The 16690-nt window shown below is 49.6% G+C and overlaps 1 protein-coding gene across 1 annotated transcript in view; it reads right to left on the bottom strand.

Annotated features, from left to right (window-relative positions):
* Positions 1-16690, bottom strand: part of PANX3 (pannexin 3) — a 189122-nt gene that overhangs the window by 166209 nt on the left and 6223 nt on the right. Inside the window, exon 2 of the mRNA XM_069614086.1 lies at positions 9601-9743. Coding sequence (XP_069470187.1) covers positions 9601-9743 — 143 coding nt within the window. The remainder of the gene's footprint in view (positions 1-9600; positions 9744-16690) is intronic.

Genomic DNA, 16690 nt, shown 5'->3' with positions numbered 1-16690 from the left:
AGTGGCTTGGTGGTATCATTAGCAGTACATAGCAGTGGCTGGTTGGTTTCATTAGCAGTGCATAGCAGTGGCTGGGTGGTATCATTAGCAGTACATAGCAGTGGCTGGGTGGCTTCATTAGCAGTGCATAGCAGTGGCCGGGTGGTATCATTAGCAGTACATATCAGTGGCTGGGTGGCTTCATTGGCAGTGCATAGCAGTGGCTGGGTGGTTTCATTAGCAGTGCATAGCAGTGGCTGGGTGGTTTCATTAGCAGCGCATAGCAGTGGCTGGGTGGCTTCATTGGCAGTGCATAGCAGTGGCTGGGTGGTTTCATTAGCAGTGCATAGCAGTGGCTGGGTGATGTCATTAGCAGTGCATAGCAGTGACTCTGTGGTATCATTAGCAGTGCATAGCAGTGGCTGGGTGGTTTCATTAACAGCACATAGCAGTGGCTGGGTGGTTTCATTAGCAGCGCATAGCAGTGGCTGGGTGATTTTATTAGCAGCGCATAGCAGTGGCTGGGTGGTTTCATTAGCAGCGCATAGCAGTGGCTGGGTGGTTTCATTAGCAGTGCATTGCAGTGGCTCTGTGCTATCATTAGCAGTGCATAGCAGTGGCTGGGTGCTTTCATTAGCAGCGCATAGCAGTGGCTGGTTGGTTTCATTAGCAGCGCATAGCAGTGGCTGGGTGGTTTCATTAGCAGCGTATAGCAGTGGCTGGGTGGTTTCATTAGCAGCGCATAGCAGTGGCTCTGTGGTATCATTAGCAGCGCATAGCAGTGGCTGGGTGGTTTCATTAGCAGTGCATAGCAGTGGCTGGGTGGTTTCATTAGCAGTGCATAGCAGTGGCTGGGTGGTATCATTAGCAGTGCATAGCAGTGGCTGGTTGGTTTCATTAGCAGTGCATGGCAGTGGCTCGGTGGTATCATTAGCAGTACATAGCAGTAGCTGGGTGGTATTAGCAGTGCATAGCAGTGGCTGGATGGTATCATTGGCAGTGCATAGCAGTGACTGGGTGGTATCATTAACAGTGCATAGCAGTGGCTGGGTGGTTTCATTAGCAGCACATTGCAGTGGCTGGGTGAATTAATTAGCAGTGCATAGCAGTGGCTGGGTGGTTTCATTAGCAGTGCATAGCAGTGGCTGGGTGTTTTCATTAGCAGTGCATTGCAGTGGCTCTGTGGTATCATTAGCAGTGCATAGCAGTGGCTGGGTGCTTTCATTAACAGCGTATAGCAGTGGCTGGGTGGTTTCATTAGCAGCGCATAGCAGTGGATGGGTGGTTTCATTAGCAGTGCATAGCAGTGGATGGGTGATTTCATTAGCAGTGCATAGCAGTGGCTCTGTGGTATCATTAGCAGTGCATAGCAGTGGCTGGGTGGTTTCATTAGCAGTGCATAGCAGTGGATGGGTGGTTTCATTAGCAGTGCATGGCAGTGGCTGGTTTCATTAGCAGCGCATAGCAGTGGCTGGGTGATTTCATTAGCAGCACATAGCAGTGGCTGGGTGGTTTCATTAGCAGTGCATAGCAGTGGCTTAGTGGTATCATTAGCAGTACATAGCAGTGGCTGGTTGGTTTCATTAGCAGTGCATAGCAGTGGCTGGGTGGTATCATTAGCAGTACATAGCAGTGGATGGGTGGCTTCATTGGCAGTGCATAGCAGTGGCTGGGTGGTTTCATTAGCAGTGCATAGCAGTGGCTGGGTGGTTTCATTAGCAGAGCATAGCAGTGGCTGGGTGATTTCATTAGCAGTGCATAGCAGTGGATGGGTGGTATCATTAGCAGCACATAGCAGTGGCTGGTTGGTTTCATTAGCAGCACATAGCAGTGGCTGGGTGGTATCATTAGCAGTGCATAGCAATGGATGGCTGGTTTCATTAGCAGTGCATAGCAATGGATGGGTGATTTCATTAGCAGCGCATAGCAGTGGCTGGGTGGTATCATTAGCAGCACATAGCAGTGGCTGGTTGGTTTCATTAGCAGCGCATAGCAGTGGCTGGGTGGTATCATTAGCAGCGCATAGCAGTGGATGGCTGGTCTCATTAGCAGCGCATAGCAGTGGCTGGGTGATTTCAATAGCAGAGCATAGCAGTGGCTGGGTGGTTTCATTAGCAGTGCATAGCAGTGGCTGGGTGGTATCATTAGCAGAACATGGCAGTGGCTGGTTGGTTTCATTAGCAGCGCATAGCAGTGGCTGGGTGGCATCATTAGCAGTGCATAGCAGTGGCTGGGTGCTTTCATTAGCAGTGCATAGCAGTGGCTGGGTGGTATCATTAGCAGTGCATAGCAGTGGCTGGGTGGTTACATTAGCATCGCATAGCAGTAGCTTCATTAGCAGTGCACAGCAGTGGCTAGGTGGCTTCATTAGCAGTGTATAGCAGTGGCTGGGTGGCTTCATTAGCAGTGCATAGTAGTGGCTGGGTGGTATCTTTAGCAGTGCATAGCAGTGGCTGGGTGGTTTCATTAGCAGCACATAGCAGTGGCTGGGTTGTTTCATTAGCAGTGCATAGCAGTGGCTGGGTGGTTTCATTAGCAGCGCATAGCAGTGGCTGGGATGTTGGTGCTTCTGGAAGCAAACGTGTAGGTTTATGGGTATTTTTATGTTTGATGCCCAACCATAACAACTCTTTGATGAACCATTGTTGACTGAATGCTTGCACTTTAATTCTATGCACTAACATTCCTAGAGTGCCCACTCTGTGTAGACCGGGCCCTTTGCCTGAGATATGGCCTCCGTCCACACTCAGGTGATGGCTGCTTCCCTTGTGATACTGGACTTCCTGGCCTGCTGTGTTTTGATGCGATAGACCTGTCCATCGATAGACCAGCCTAGTCACCACTGGCCACTACTTAGACATGTCCCAATCAGGTCTGTACACGTTTCTGGTACTTATCTATATGCCCGGGTCCAAAGACAAACCATTGCGGACTGTGAGTACCAGGACAACCCGGGATCATGCCCAGGACCCTGCCTTGCCCCCCAGTCTGAGAAAGGAGGTCCTTTCAATGCGTGTGCGTCAGTGATGCGGCATCACTCACCCAGGATACAGGCCAGCACACCCTAACGGTCAGTGCAACCTGGCATAGCATTGACCTCCGATCTTCTGCCACTGGTATTTTGTGGATAGATGCAGGGGATGGTTAACAGAGGGAAGACAGAGACAACGATCTTACTAGGCCAGTTGACATTGAGATCGCGCAAGTGCAGGGGAAGTGGGAAGGGGAAGTGGGAAGGGGAAGTGTGCAGGGGGCGAAGGGGAAGGGGGCACTGCAGTACATGGGATCGACAGTAAAATAAATAGAATAAATAAAAGCAGTAAGTAAAACGTGAAGCCAAGTGGCAAGTGCTGAAAAGGGGACTGTAGTGATACAGAAAACAGTCTCAAGTGCAGGGGTTGCCAGGGAGGCAGAGCATTTGTGCAACTGGTGGGGGGGAAGAGGGGGTGGTGGGCCTGGGCCAGAGATCAGAGGGTAGCCAGGTGACCAGTACAGATTCTGTTTCAGCTGGGAATATAAGCCAGTCCACCCCTGCCCAGGGTGCAGAAGCCCAGCAGAAAATCTCCAGAGTTCCCTATTGGCTAGGCCACCCCTCACCAGGGTGCAAAGGCCCAGCGGGAACCTCCAGAGTTCCCTATAGGCCAGTCCAGCCCTGCCCAGGGTGCAGAGGCCCAGCAGGAAATCTTCAGAGATCCCTATAGGCCAGTCCACCCCTGCCCAGGGTGCAGAGGCCCAGCAGGAAATCTCCAGAGTTCCCTATTGGCTAGGCCACCCCTGCCCAGGGTGCAGAGGCCCAGCTGGAAATATCCAGAGTTCCCTGTAGGCTAGTCCACCCCTGCCCATGGTGCAGAGGCCCTGCAGGAAATCTCCAGAGCTCCCTATAGGCCTGTCGAGCCCTGCCCAGGGTGCAGAGGCCCTGCGGGGAATCTCCAGAATTCCCTATAGGCCAGTCCACCCCTGCCCACGGTGCAGAGGCCCTACAGGAAATCTCCAGAGCTCCCTTTAGGCTAGTCCATCCCTGCCCATGGTGCAGAGGCCCTGCAGGAAATCTCCAGAGCTCCCTATAGGCCAGTCCACCCCTGCCCACGGTGCAGAGGCCCTGCAGGAAATCTCCAGAGCTTCCTATTGGCTAGGCCACCCCTACCCAGGGTGCAGAGGCCCAGCGAGAATCTCCAGTGTTCCCTATGGGTTAGGCCACCCCTGCCCAGGGTGCAGAGGCCCTGCAGGAAGTCTCCAAAGTTCCCTATAGGCTAGTCCACCTCTGTCCATGGACAGAGGCCCTGCAGGAAATCTCCAGAGTTCCCTATAGGTCAGTCCACCCCTTCCCAGGGTGCAGAGGCCCTGCCGGAAATCTCCAGAGTTCCCAATAGGCCTGTCCACCCCTGACCAGGGTGCACGGGCCCAGTGGGAAATCTCCAGAGTTCCCTATGGGCCAGTCCACCCCTCACCAGGGTGCAGAGGCCCAGCGAGAATCTCCAGAGTTCCCTATGGGCCAGTCCAACCCTGCTCAGAGTGCAGAGGCCCTGTGGGAAATATACAGAGTTCCCTAAAGGCCAATCCAGCCCTGCAGGTTGCAGAGGCCCAGAGCAAACTCTCCAGAGTTCCCTATGTAGGCCAGTCCACCCCTGTTAGGATTTCCCATGAACATAGTAAGATGCTGAGAAAGCATAAGAAAAGCAGAGTGGGTGAAGCAGCAGTGGTCACAGAGTTGAGCAGTTCACAGACAGAGGGTCTGTCCACGGGCCACAGGAGCTGCGTGTAAGCTGCAGGAGAGGAACATGGATGTCAGCCTTCAGACATGGGCAGTGATGCAAGTGAGAGGCCCAGGGAGCTCGCCAGACTGCAACTCGGACCATGCCAGCCAGTGAACGGGGAAGAGCAAGCAGGCTGAGGAGAACTTACATCACAGGAACAAGCTGGCGCATTCTGGGCCCCCAGTTCACCAACAACAGAGTGGCACTCTCCCATTGGCCAATGTCCAGGCTATAGGAGCGGGTCTGGCACAGAGAGCTGATAAACAGGGTGGAATTTGCCAAGTGAGAAGGTGGCCAGGTGACCCCCTCCCCCTTCCTAGTCGTCCTGCTTGTTGCCCAGGTCACAGCTAGTGTACATGGCCTTGGCACTGGAAAGCCCTGTTCCACCCTCAACATTACATCATGGCTCTGCCCGCAGCCGCCAAACCTGGTAGATGCGGCCTGGCCTGGGCTCCTCCCCCTTGGACCACAACCCCATTGCTTTGGGGGGATCCAAGCCCTGCTCCTCCCTCGGCACGTTTCTACATGCTCAAAGAGAACCAGGCAGTTCCCAGTGACCACTCCAGGCAGAATGGCTGCTTTTTTTTAAATCTGCTCTCTCCTCAAACACTCCCCATAATAGCTTTAACATTCAAAAAGCACTATCAAACAAAATTGAGCTCCTACAAAAGAAAATTGAAATGAAAAAAGCCAACCTAAACCAAAATCTTCTTGGTCACTCATCAGTGACCCCATCCCCTCTCCATCCTAACTTATTCAAATTCTCCTCACTCACTGTCAAAGAAGTAGAAGAAATACTACTAAGCCTCAAGCCATATAGATGCATGGGCGATATCTGCCCTGCTCCCATCATAAAAGAAACAGCAAAGGAGATTGCCCCATTCCTTACCACGCTGATCAACGCCTCTTTCAAGACCAATGAAATCCCTACTAACCTGAAGGATGCATGGATCATGCCTCTCTTTAAGAAACCATCCTTTGATCCCAAAAACCCTTCCAACAATAGACCAATCACCACGGTACCCTTCCTCCTGAAGATCATCGACAGAGCAGCCTACCTACAAATCCAGCACCACCTGGAAAGCAACAATCTACTAGGGCTACGATAGTCCGGATTCCAACCTAGACATGGCACAGAACCTGCCCTGATAGATCTAGTAACCCAAACTGAGAACAATAAGGACTCAGGCAACCTTGCCCTCCTTCTCTTACTAGACCTATCAGCGGCGTTTGACCTAGTCGACTATAACATTATCTGCAAACACCTCTCCACCGCAGCCCACTTCTCCACTGACGCCATCACTTGGATCCAATCATTTCTGAACGATAGAACAACCAGAGTGTTTGCACCATCGGCCTCTGCACCTCCCTTGACTGTCACATGTGGGGTCCCACAAGGCTCATGCATCTCCCCCACACTCTACAATATCTTCACCAAACCACTATTTGACAAACTCGACCAACTGGGCATATCCTACACTAATTACGCTGATGACACACAAATTCTTATACACATCACAGGTAACCACGACTCTGGCTCACAACGACTCAACGACATCTACCTGATCATCCAAGCCCGGATGGCACAACATGGTCTATGCCTCAATGATGACCAGACCAAACTTCTCCTAGTGGGAACCAAGCCAGACTCAACAAATTGGATAAGATTTCAATACATTTAATATTGACGGCAAGGGCATAAAAGTCTCTAAAGACGTCAAAACATTAGGTATGCACATTGATACCACCCTCTCGCTAGGTAAACAAATCAACAACACACTTGTAAGCTTATTAATGCCTGCAGACAATTCTTGTCGACAGATAATTGCATCACCCTAGCCAGAGCACTGGTACTTACCAAATTGGACTATTGAAATGCGATATATCTAGGCACCAGTCAACGCAATCTTCACAAATTAAGAATCTTTCAAAATAATGCGCTTAGGACAGCCACCAATTTCCCCAGAAAACTGCACATCTCAGATCTGAGACGCAAGATCCAATGGTTATCTATAAAAAAAGAATTAAATTCAAGACCCTCTCCATAGTACACAAATGTATACACAACCAAGCACCTAAATATCTCTCTGACAAATTCAAACTCAACACTTCAGCTAGACAAACTAGATCCTCCCACTCCAACCTCCTCACCGTACCTAGGTACAAACTGGAAAAAGCAGGGGGCAGAAGCTTCCTAGTCCTCACTGCCAAAGCTTGGAACACACTTCCGCCCAACATCAGACTAGAACCTTCCATTCATACATTCCTCAATGGAGCCAAAACCTGGCTCACTCTGAACGAAAACTAAGCCACAACAGCTAAACTCGCACTATACACTCTCATAGCCGATCATGGAATCTTTGTACAGACGCCTATGTTCTAGGCTATCTATGTACATTCCTATGTAAATTCTTGTATGGTATGTAATGTGCCTTCCGCTTATCTCTCATGCATGTAATGTTGATGCTTCATGCATGTAACTGTATATATGCATATCTTTGTCTGCACCTAAGAAATGTGCCCAGTTGCCTCAGGGCTCGGCGCGCTATATAAATAAAATACTATACAATACAATACTCCCCTCAGGCTGTACCAGGAGTTATGGGCAAATACATTTGGCAAATCCTCTAGCAGTGCTCGGGTCTGCAACATGGTATGATATATGATATGGCATTTATAATGCGCCTATACACAAATGTTTCAAGGCGCAACGAAGCAAAGGAGGGGGAACAGAGGGTTGACAGAGACAACAATCTTGCTAGGCCAGGTGACATTGAGATCGCGCAAGTGCAGGGGAGGGGGAAAGGGCAAGTGCAGTACATAGGATCAACAGTAATCAATAAATAGAATAAATGAAACAATAGGTAAAAGTGCAGCCAGCTAGTGGCAAGTGCAGGAGTAAGTGCAGACATCAAGTGTCAAGAGCTGCTGGGGGCTGTAGGGATACAGAAACAGCCCCATGAACAGGGGTTGCTTGAGTGCAGTTGTGCAGCTGGTGGTGGGAGGGACCTGGGCCCGAGAACAGAGGGTAGCCAGGTGACCAGTGCATTTTCAGTCAGCAATTCAGCAGGGGAGAGGAGGAGAGAAAGCAGAAGCAAAGAGGAAGGTCTTGAGGTGCTTCCGGAACCGAAGATGGTTCCCCTCAAGTTTCAGGGAGGCATGGAGGCTGTTCCAGAGGGATGCCCCAGCTGAAGAAAGAGATCTGCCACCAACTCGTTGCTTGGAAAAGTGACTGACCCTGAGAGAGTTGGAAGCAGAAGAGTGAAGAGCTCGAGAGCCGAGGGAAGATATTTAGGAAGAGAAAGTTGAAGGTACTGAGGCCCCAGAAGGCTTTATGGACAATGCAGAGGGTGTTGAACTTAATCCTGGCCTCCATTGGGAGCCAGTGCAGAGATTCAGACTTGGGGAGATACGATCCATGGCCTTGAGGCCAAGGACAAGTCTTGCAGTCCAGCTTTGGATGAGTTACAGAGGGTGGAGAGTAGAAGCAGGCAGATTTAGAAAGAGGGTGTTGCAGTAGTCCAGCCTAGAAAGAACCAGAGCTCTGGAGATAGTGAGCTTCTGGGGGAAGGAGAGGAAAGGAAGAATACCTCTGAGGAGGTGCAGCTGGTAGTTTGATTTCTTAGAGACGTCAGAGATGTGAGGAGAGAAGGAGAGTGTGGAGTCAAAGATGACCCCAAGGTTTTTAGCCTCGCAGGTGGGAGCAGGAAGATGGCCAAGAGAGACCAGCCAGAGAGTGACAGGAAAGGAGGGAGTGGGTGTGCCGATGAGGAGAATCTCAGTCTTACTGGCATTAAGGCAGAGATCATTGGTGGCACACCACTCCTGGATATCAGACAGACAGTGAGAGATGAGAGAAGGAAAAGAGGTGGCAGAGGGGAGCCTGAAAACAAGCTGAGTGTCATCAGCATAACGCTGAAAGTTAGAGCAATGCAGTGGGCAAGGGGTGACAGGTATTGGTTTAACAGCCAGGGAGAGAGGTTAGATCCCTGGGGAACACCACAGCTAGAGATAGAGATGGAGGACAGGAAGGACCCAAGTTGGACCTGGGAGGATTAATCAGAGAGGAAAGAGGTCAGCCAAACCAGGGCCTGATCGGTGATACCCAGGTTATGAGACGGTTGAGCACGATGGCATGGTTGACCATGTCAAAGGCAGAAGAGAGATCAAGTAAATGAGGACACAGGTGGTATTGGAGTCAGGTTTTGAGAGCAGGTCTTCACGGATGTTCAGGAGAGCAGCTTCTGTACTTCTGGCTGCTCTGAAGCCAGACTGATGGTCATGGAGACAACCAACAGATTCAGTGTGGAGATAAAGCTGGGAGATGGCCAGCTTTTCCAGGAGTTTGACCAGGAAAGGAGTGACGGAGATTGGGTGGTAGTTAGCCGGGCAGGAGGTGTCGGTTGAGGGTTTCTTAAGGTCCTCAGGGCCCATAAGGGCCGGTAAAGCCTTCTAACGGGGTCTATGACGTTGGGATTTGATATGATGTAAAGTGTCCTTGACATGGAGGGAACGAGAATGACAAGTCTTGACTGCGTAACAGAAGCTGGGGAAAAAGCTGGTGCTTGATGGTCTTGGTAGTTCCCTCAATAATGAGAAAGTGACACTTGACCTTCCGATTCAAGAGAGGGGACGCTGAGCCATTTCCTAGGGCCGAGCACATGATTCATCAAGAGTCTACCATGTATGGTGTTCCAGGGGTTTTACTGATCAGATCTCAAGAAATGAGTAACACTGCATTTCAGTGCCCCCCAACCCCCAGACCTCCCTTGTCAGCCACCTCCCCAGTACTGCAGACTCGTTCTTATTTTGCATAATGTTACCTCTATCCCGTTACCCTACCTTGGGCTGTCGCGCGCCCCCTTACCTTGTGAGTCCAGAGGGATCTTTCGGCCGGATTCCCGCTGGCATCGAACTCATGGTGCAGCAGTGAGTCCCAGCAGTACTTGTCCACATACACGGTTTGCTTCGAAGAGAAATTACTGGGAGTGAAGCAGCTGATTTGAGACCCTGGGCAGAGAAAAAGAAAAGCTCTTTTAGGAAATGCTACGAGCTCATAATATGTGAAATGAGTTGCAGGGAGGATTGTGGACATTGGCCCTTCGTTATGTAATGATATTTAGATATCTTGAAGCATCGCCATAGCGTCACTTTCTCACAGCAGGCCACGCAGCTGTACTCAATGGACGGTCACTGGTTCAAGCCCCCGCAGCAGCTTCTGAGGGGCTACTCGGGTTCACTTCATTTGGGTCATCTTAGCACCTTATACCGTAATGATTAACTACTGAAAGGGGGTAGCCACACACCCTCCTCTAAAAAATTGTGGAGGAAAAACAAATTGTTATTCCCATGATGGCTACAGAAATAAAACATTGTCTTGTTACAGCTCAGGCATGTTTTGTCCACCGGCTCCTAAAAAAGCTACGGGCAGTGATGACGTAAGCAGCCTCGAGGCAGAGTGAGAGTGAGAGAGAGAGAGAGAGAGAGAGAGAGAGAGAGAGAGAGAGAGAGAGAGAGCTAAGCTTCACCCCTGAGTAAGACTACAAGCGGAGAGAGTGCTGAGATAACAGCCTTCACACACACCGCCTTCGCGCCTTGAAACGCTTGTGTATAGGCGCGTTATAAATTCCATATAATTTCATATCACAGACCTTATAATGCTCCCCACGTAACTTTCAGAACCCCCCGGAGATTCGGTGTTTTGCAAACCTTGTACATTTTGGGTGCCTTGAAAAGGTGCTTTGCAGTTGGAGTCTACCAAAGAGTTCAAGTGAAGAAAGTGCTCAAATGCTCTAGCCCCCCCTGCCGGACGTTATTAACAAGGCATCGCATCGAGTTCAGCTCTGATGACTCGGAGCTCCTTACACAAGCACCTAGATGCAAGAATGTGCGGTTCATTGTCAGCTGGCGAGAGAAAGGCAGAGCCTAGACTGCTTTCCGAGCCTTGACACCCCACTCCCTCCTTTTCAACAGCTTTGGCACCATTTTCCTAAAGGTGCCTCTGGGTTTGAGATTTCTCCCGCTTCTTTTTAATGTATTTATTTACTGGGCATTTATAATGTGCCTCTACACAATGTATCTCGAGGCGGAACAAGACAAAAGGGTGGAGGAACAGGGAGGACAAAAACAAAAACTATCCTACTAGGCCTTCTGACATTGGTAATGCGCAAGGGCAGTAAGAGAAATGCAGGGGAGAGGGGAGAATGGAGGAGTGCCAGTCTGGCATTAGGGCCTGCGAGAAAGCTAGTGCCAGGGGAGGCCAAGTGGACAGAGCCAGGGGAAGAAAAGTCCACAAGCTACATGCGAGGTAAGGGGCTGGAAGGGCTACAGGGGTGCAGGCCCAGCCAGGCAAGTGCAGGGCAGGAGGGGCCCGGAAGGGCACGTGCAGATTGAGGTGGGGGTTTGGAGCAACCAAGTACAGGGGCATACTGTAATAGGGGAACCTGGTGCCCTGAATACTCGGAGGAACCAGGTGGCACCTGCAGAGGAGAGAGATCTACCCTCCACTGTCTGCTTGGAAAAGCATCTGATCTGCGGTGAGTTAGAGCTAGACGACCGAAGGGCTCCAGCAGGGAGGTATTTAGGGAAGCAAGTTGGATGTAGAGGGGTCCCAGGCCCCAGAAAGGCTTGTAGATGATGAAGAGGTCTTGTACTGGATACTCACTGCAACCGGGAGCCAGTGGGGATATTTTAGGGCTGGAGAGGTGCAGTCCTTGGGCTTGACGCCAGCGACAAGTCTCGCACTTCTATTCTGGATTAGTTGAACGGGATGAAGTGAGGAATTAGACAGATTAAGGAAGAGGCTGTTGCAGCAGTCCAGCATGGAGAGGACCAGAGCTCTGGAGACATTGAGCTTCTGGGGGAAGGTGAGGAAAGGGAAAATGCCTCTGAGCAGGAGCAGCTGATAGTGGGCCTTCTTGGCGAGGTCTGTGATGTGAGGAGAGAAGGAAAGAGAGCAGTAGAAGATGAGACCAAGGTTTTTTGCCTCACAGGAGGTTGAGGGGGCCCATGGAGGGCAGCCAGAATGTGGGAGGGAAAGAGGGAGCAGGGGTCCCAATGAGAAGCATCACTGTCTGACTGGCATTAAGGCAGAAATAGTTAGCAGAGCACCAAGCATGAATAGCACACTGGCAGTCAGGAATGAGAGAGGAGGCGGAGGAGTGAAGCTTGAAGGAGAGCTGTTTGTCATCTGCATAACACTGGAAGTTGGGAGAGCAGGTGGAGATAAATTGGGCTAGAGGAGCCAGGTAGATGTTAAACAGCCACAACGAGAGGATAGAGCTGTGAGGAACACTGCAGGTGGAGAGTGAGATGCTGGAGAGAAAAGAGTCAAGTTGAACCAGGGAAGGACGGTCCGAGAGGAAGGAGTTCACTCTTCTGAACTTTATCAGAAGCCATGACACATAGATTTATAATTACTGGCGATAGCCAGCTTGTGGTGAACCTGGCGGACACCAACAGGTCTTCTTCCCGTCCCTACAAAGTATAAGGGGGCAATTAATTAAGTTAACAGGGAATGCCCTTCTTTGATCAGATATGTAACACAAAGGTTTGGACAATTGCCAACTGTATTCAAGTAGAAGTGAGAGAAACCAAAGAATAGTCTGTTTTCCAAAGCCAGGTAGTCAACCTGTTCTTTGGAATAAAACCACCGTGGTTGAGGGCACAGTTATTTCTCACAGAGAAAGAAGCTACTGTGGGTTTTAACACCCACAGGGGCAAAGCTGTGTCGGAAGACAGGACAGGATAGAGTTGAATTCTAGATGTCCCTTCCTAGTGGGCTCTTCTGTTCCTGCGTAGCGCTGCTGGGCCGCCTACAAAAACAGGGGATAGGATAAGAGACACTAACTACTTCTAGATGTTATGCACCATTCAGCCTTGCATCAATGTGCCCGTCAACCACTCTCTTCCCCTATGTGTTTGCATGGGAAGAGACAAGTACCCGAACTAAAAAACAGTGTTTACGTGATGAGGAGAACATACATCCACTGGGTTGTATACAAGTTTATTTGCCCAAGGATTGTTTGTCACACCCCATCCACTGTGATTTTAAAAGGACTATCACAAAGTCAGGTTGCAATCACTCTGAATTTGTGTTAGACCAACATCAAAAGACAAACAGTGCAACACTCTCCACTTGGCCGTCTTTCTATTAGTATGGCAGGTGGAGGATGATAAAAAAACTGCTCATGTATAGAAGGTATCTATCATATGTAGCAATTGCTGTCTACCGGTTTCAGCGACTCATGTTTGTTAAGGACGCTTTCTTCCAGTCCCACCTGCCTACGGGCCATGAGCAAATAGATAACTCATATCTACTACAAATATACCGAAATCAGAGATGTTTTTTGTTGGACCTCCACCCTCGTTTCTGGGAATCATCTTTTCGTCTCGCTGAAGTAGGCAATTGCCACCTGCCATCAGTGCAAGTTAGTCATTTAGGGATCATCCGTAACTGCAAACTGTCAATGTTACCTCAAATAACGGTGATTATACAGACAGGTTTTTGGCATCTTACAAATGAAAATCAATTCTCCCCTTACTAGAACAGGAACAGGATAGCTCAGCTGTTCTAGCAGTGGTCTTATCTAGAACTGATGACAGACATGGGCTTTACCATGACCTCTCTGCCTATGAAATCCAGTGACTCCAGCATCGGCGGCATGCTGTGGCCTGTGCCTTCACATCTATTAGCAGAATACAGAGTTGGGAGTTTGACACTTTAAGTGGTAAACCGCAATATTAGAGAATGTGGATCGGAGGCAGATGCTTCTGTATTCCAACTACCCACTTCTGGAAATCAAGGCATTCCAGATTTAAAAAGGTTTTAAAGGAAATGCAAGAGCTTCCTTTTTGTCGCACCCTTTGAGCCTCAATATCTGAGAGCGACAGACAGCCATCTGTGAGCCTGCGCTCTTTAAATAAATAATGAGGCAATCTTTTGTAACATGCTTAATCCAGGAGACCAGTCTTAAAGTGTGGGGCCAGGATTCAAACCTGTGTTGCTCTGCGCTGTCTTGCTCCCAAGACAAACCCGTTGCTCGTGAGGTATCCTCCCATCTCCGAGCAATTATTATGGATTTTTAGTAATAAAATGATGTAGGTAATTCTAATTTTAAAAGTGAGATCTGCGAATCAGACACTACTTTTATAATGTTCTGTGCCAAACAGCATAATGCACGCATGTACATTGCTGTGACTGTCTCCTGACAACCCCAGCAGCAGTGGTGCTGCAGAGGCGGCAGCACAGGCTTGAGAGTCACATTGTACTCCTGAACACAGCTGCAGGAACACAAAGTTCCAACACATAGAGGTGGCTTTGTAGATTTATATACCTCTGTTTCAAAACATCATCATTGTGTGCTCCAGCAGCCGCATTGCAGATAAATATCTACATATAAGCAATGGCTGTTTTTTATATGGTGGCCAATGAGAATACACAATTATACAGCCACAAGCATTCAATGTAGTTTTATTGTCTGCTTGGTGGACAGTAACTCATTCAGGACTGGGCCTAGTGTGTATTAAGCTGTCTGGACTCGGTGTAACCACAACAGCCATGTTGGGTCCAACCTAGGAAGCCCTCTCTTTCATCCCCTAAGAAGGGTTGCACCTTCCATCAGGAAACAGGAAAACTCCCTGGTAGGTCCCCTGGGAACCCATGCATCAAACAGAGTCCTATCATTACAATTGCTACCTCACAGCAGAGTGGTGATTTCTGGAGAGCGTTTGATGTTGAAAGACAGAGGGATGGCGAAAGATAGTGTAGGCCAAACCTGAGCTTCAGTCCACAGAGGGGTATTATCATCTTGGATTTTGCTACTTCTCGCAAACCTCTGTTCCCCTCCCCACTTCATGCAGAAAAGGCACTTGGGTATGATCTCAAAAGGCAAGGAACACTTGTCACAGCAGCAAGGATTGGACCCTTAACAACAGTCTTGCTGTGGACCATTCCACTGTAGCATTTTGTCCATAAAAGGGTGTTTGATTAATTTATGAGCACTTCATGAAGAAGAATTCACTGGAACCTGATTGAGAGACGAGTCTGCTCCCAAGTCCTCTGCCAGAAAGGTGATACCAGGAGCCCAAAGGAAGAAGAACGCTCTTCTCCCTAACAATCCCAAGGGCTCAATTGGGGATGACTAGCTGGCTGGACTAGTCCTTCTGCATCGGAGACGCTGGTACTCTGCACCATGCTCCTACTGGTGCTTACCAAACCCTGCAAGTGCTTTCTATAAACATTCCTAGGTGGAAAAGGCAGACAATATGTTTTACCTTGACCATAGCAACCCCCCAAAGGGGTCTCCCAGCAACCACAGAAGCAAAGAAGAACCCCTGACTCTCCCTGCATCTCAAAACACCTGTATACAAATGTGGGCACCTTTGACGATATCCAAGCTGCCGCAAGGGAACCCCCGGAGTACTCTCTGACTTCGATGCTTGATTGCGTCTGCATCACTGAGTTTTGCTTTATACCAATACCGTTTCTCAGCTGTTTCTGCATCTGAGACCCACTGAGCCTTCTAGCTTCCCCAACTCAGCATGGCATGCCTTGTACCTGCATCTTTGAGCTCCAAGCCCTTATCATGGCAGTACCCCCAATGCCGGCTTCAGCCAGTCGAGTCCACTCGGTACAGAACTCGAGTATCTGCTTCTCTGCATCTAAGACCACCAAGTCTTGCTGCCCTGTCGACATCACCTTCTGTCCCCAGCGCCTTCGAAACCACAAACCACCACTGTCGCCGAGCAGCACAGCATCGTTGTAAACCAGAGCCGCCACTCCCCTCTCTTCTCAGCACCTGCCACAGACCTAAAGAGCCCAGCCTCCTGGCTGTAGGCTTTTGAGCCCTGCAAGACAAGCATTGAAGGCATTTGAAGTGGCAGTACCCACCTGCTCTGCCTCGAATGACCGCCGGGACTGTCCATCTCCGTGCTGTACCTTTCGAAAGACGCATTCATTAACTTTGATATTTTGCTGCTGAAATTGTTTGCCTGGGCACACGTGCCTACCAACCCTGCGTGCCCCTTTAATTTAAAGTCTGCTTTCTCTGTATTTTTCCTTAAAAGGATGGGTCAGTAGGCTTGTTATTCGTTGTGTGCACTTTTATTAGTTTCATTAAAGATCCCATTTTTTTAGAATATTAGTTGGACCTTCTTTCATTATGGTGCCCCTGTACTACTGCTGTTTGTGTTGTTTCTGTACCAGCTCACACCACACCTTATGGGTATAGCCTGCCCACACCCTGCTCCACCCTAAACGGCAAAGGAGGTACCATTGTGACAGGGACCACTGTTGGTTTAGTAGTAGTGTGGGGCTGAGTAGGCGCTTTAGCCTCTATCTACTCATCCCTGCACTCCAGCAGAGCAGGAGTCGCTGAAAGTTTGTAGTTCTGAACTAGCGCCAGGGATAAACAGGAAGGGAGTTCTCCTTTAATAAACTCTGAGGCCTTCTCTCCTGAAATCCCTGAACCTGTGTGGAGGGGCACATGCTCCTCTTTCCACTCTCTTTTAGCGTTTGGGCTCGGCATGTGTGGAGAGCCAGTGGAGAGGCAGTGGAGAGGCAGTGGAGAGCCAGTGGAGAGCCAGTGGAGAGGCAGTGGAGAGGCAGTGGAGAGGCAGTAGAGAGCCAGTTGAGAGGCAGTGGAGAGCCAGTGGAGAAGCAGTGGACAGGAAGTGCTTCTGATCAGACTAATGCTTCTTCTGGGCTTCTTGGCCCCATTTCCTCTCACGCAGCACTCCGTTATTTCTAACTCATTCTCGGCCGCTCCTTCCTTCCATTGTCACTCTTGCTTGCTCTTCCCCTCATTCCCTCTATCCTCCACCTTTGAACCACTTCCTTCTGGCATTACACAAGTGATGCAGAATGGGCCTGATTCACGATATGATGTGGCATTTATAACGCGCTTGTGCACAAGTGTTTCTAGGCAGACAAGGATGGGAAAAGAGAGGGAGCACAA

This window comes from Ambystoma mexicanum, chromosome 9 (assembly GCF_040938575.1).
Source record: "Ambystoma mexicanum isolate Mex_15411 chromosome 9, UKY_AmexF1_1, whole genome shotgun sequence".
Classification (NCBI taxonomy): Eukaryota; Metazoa; Chordata; class Amphibia; order Caudata; family Ambystomatidae; genus Ambystoma; species Ambystoma mexicanum.
Note: the sequence above shows the minus strand (reverse complement) of the source record. Positions and strands in the feature narration are given on the sequence as shown.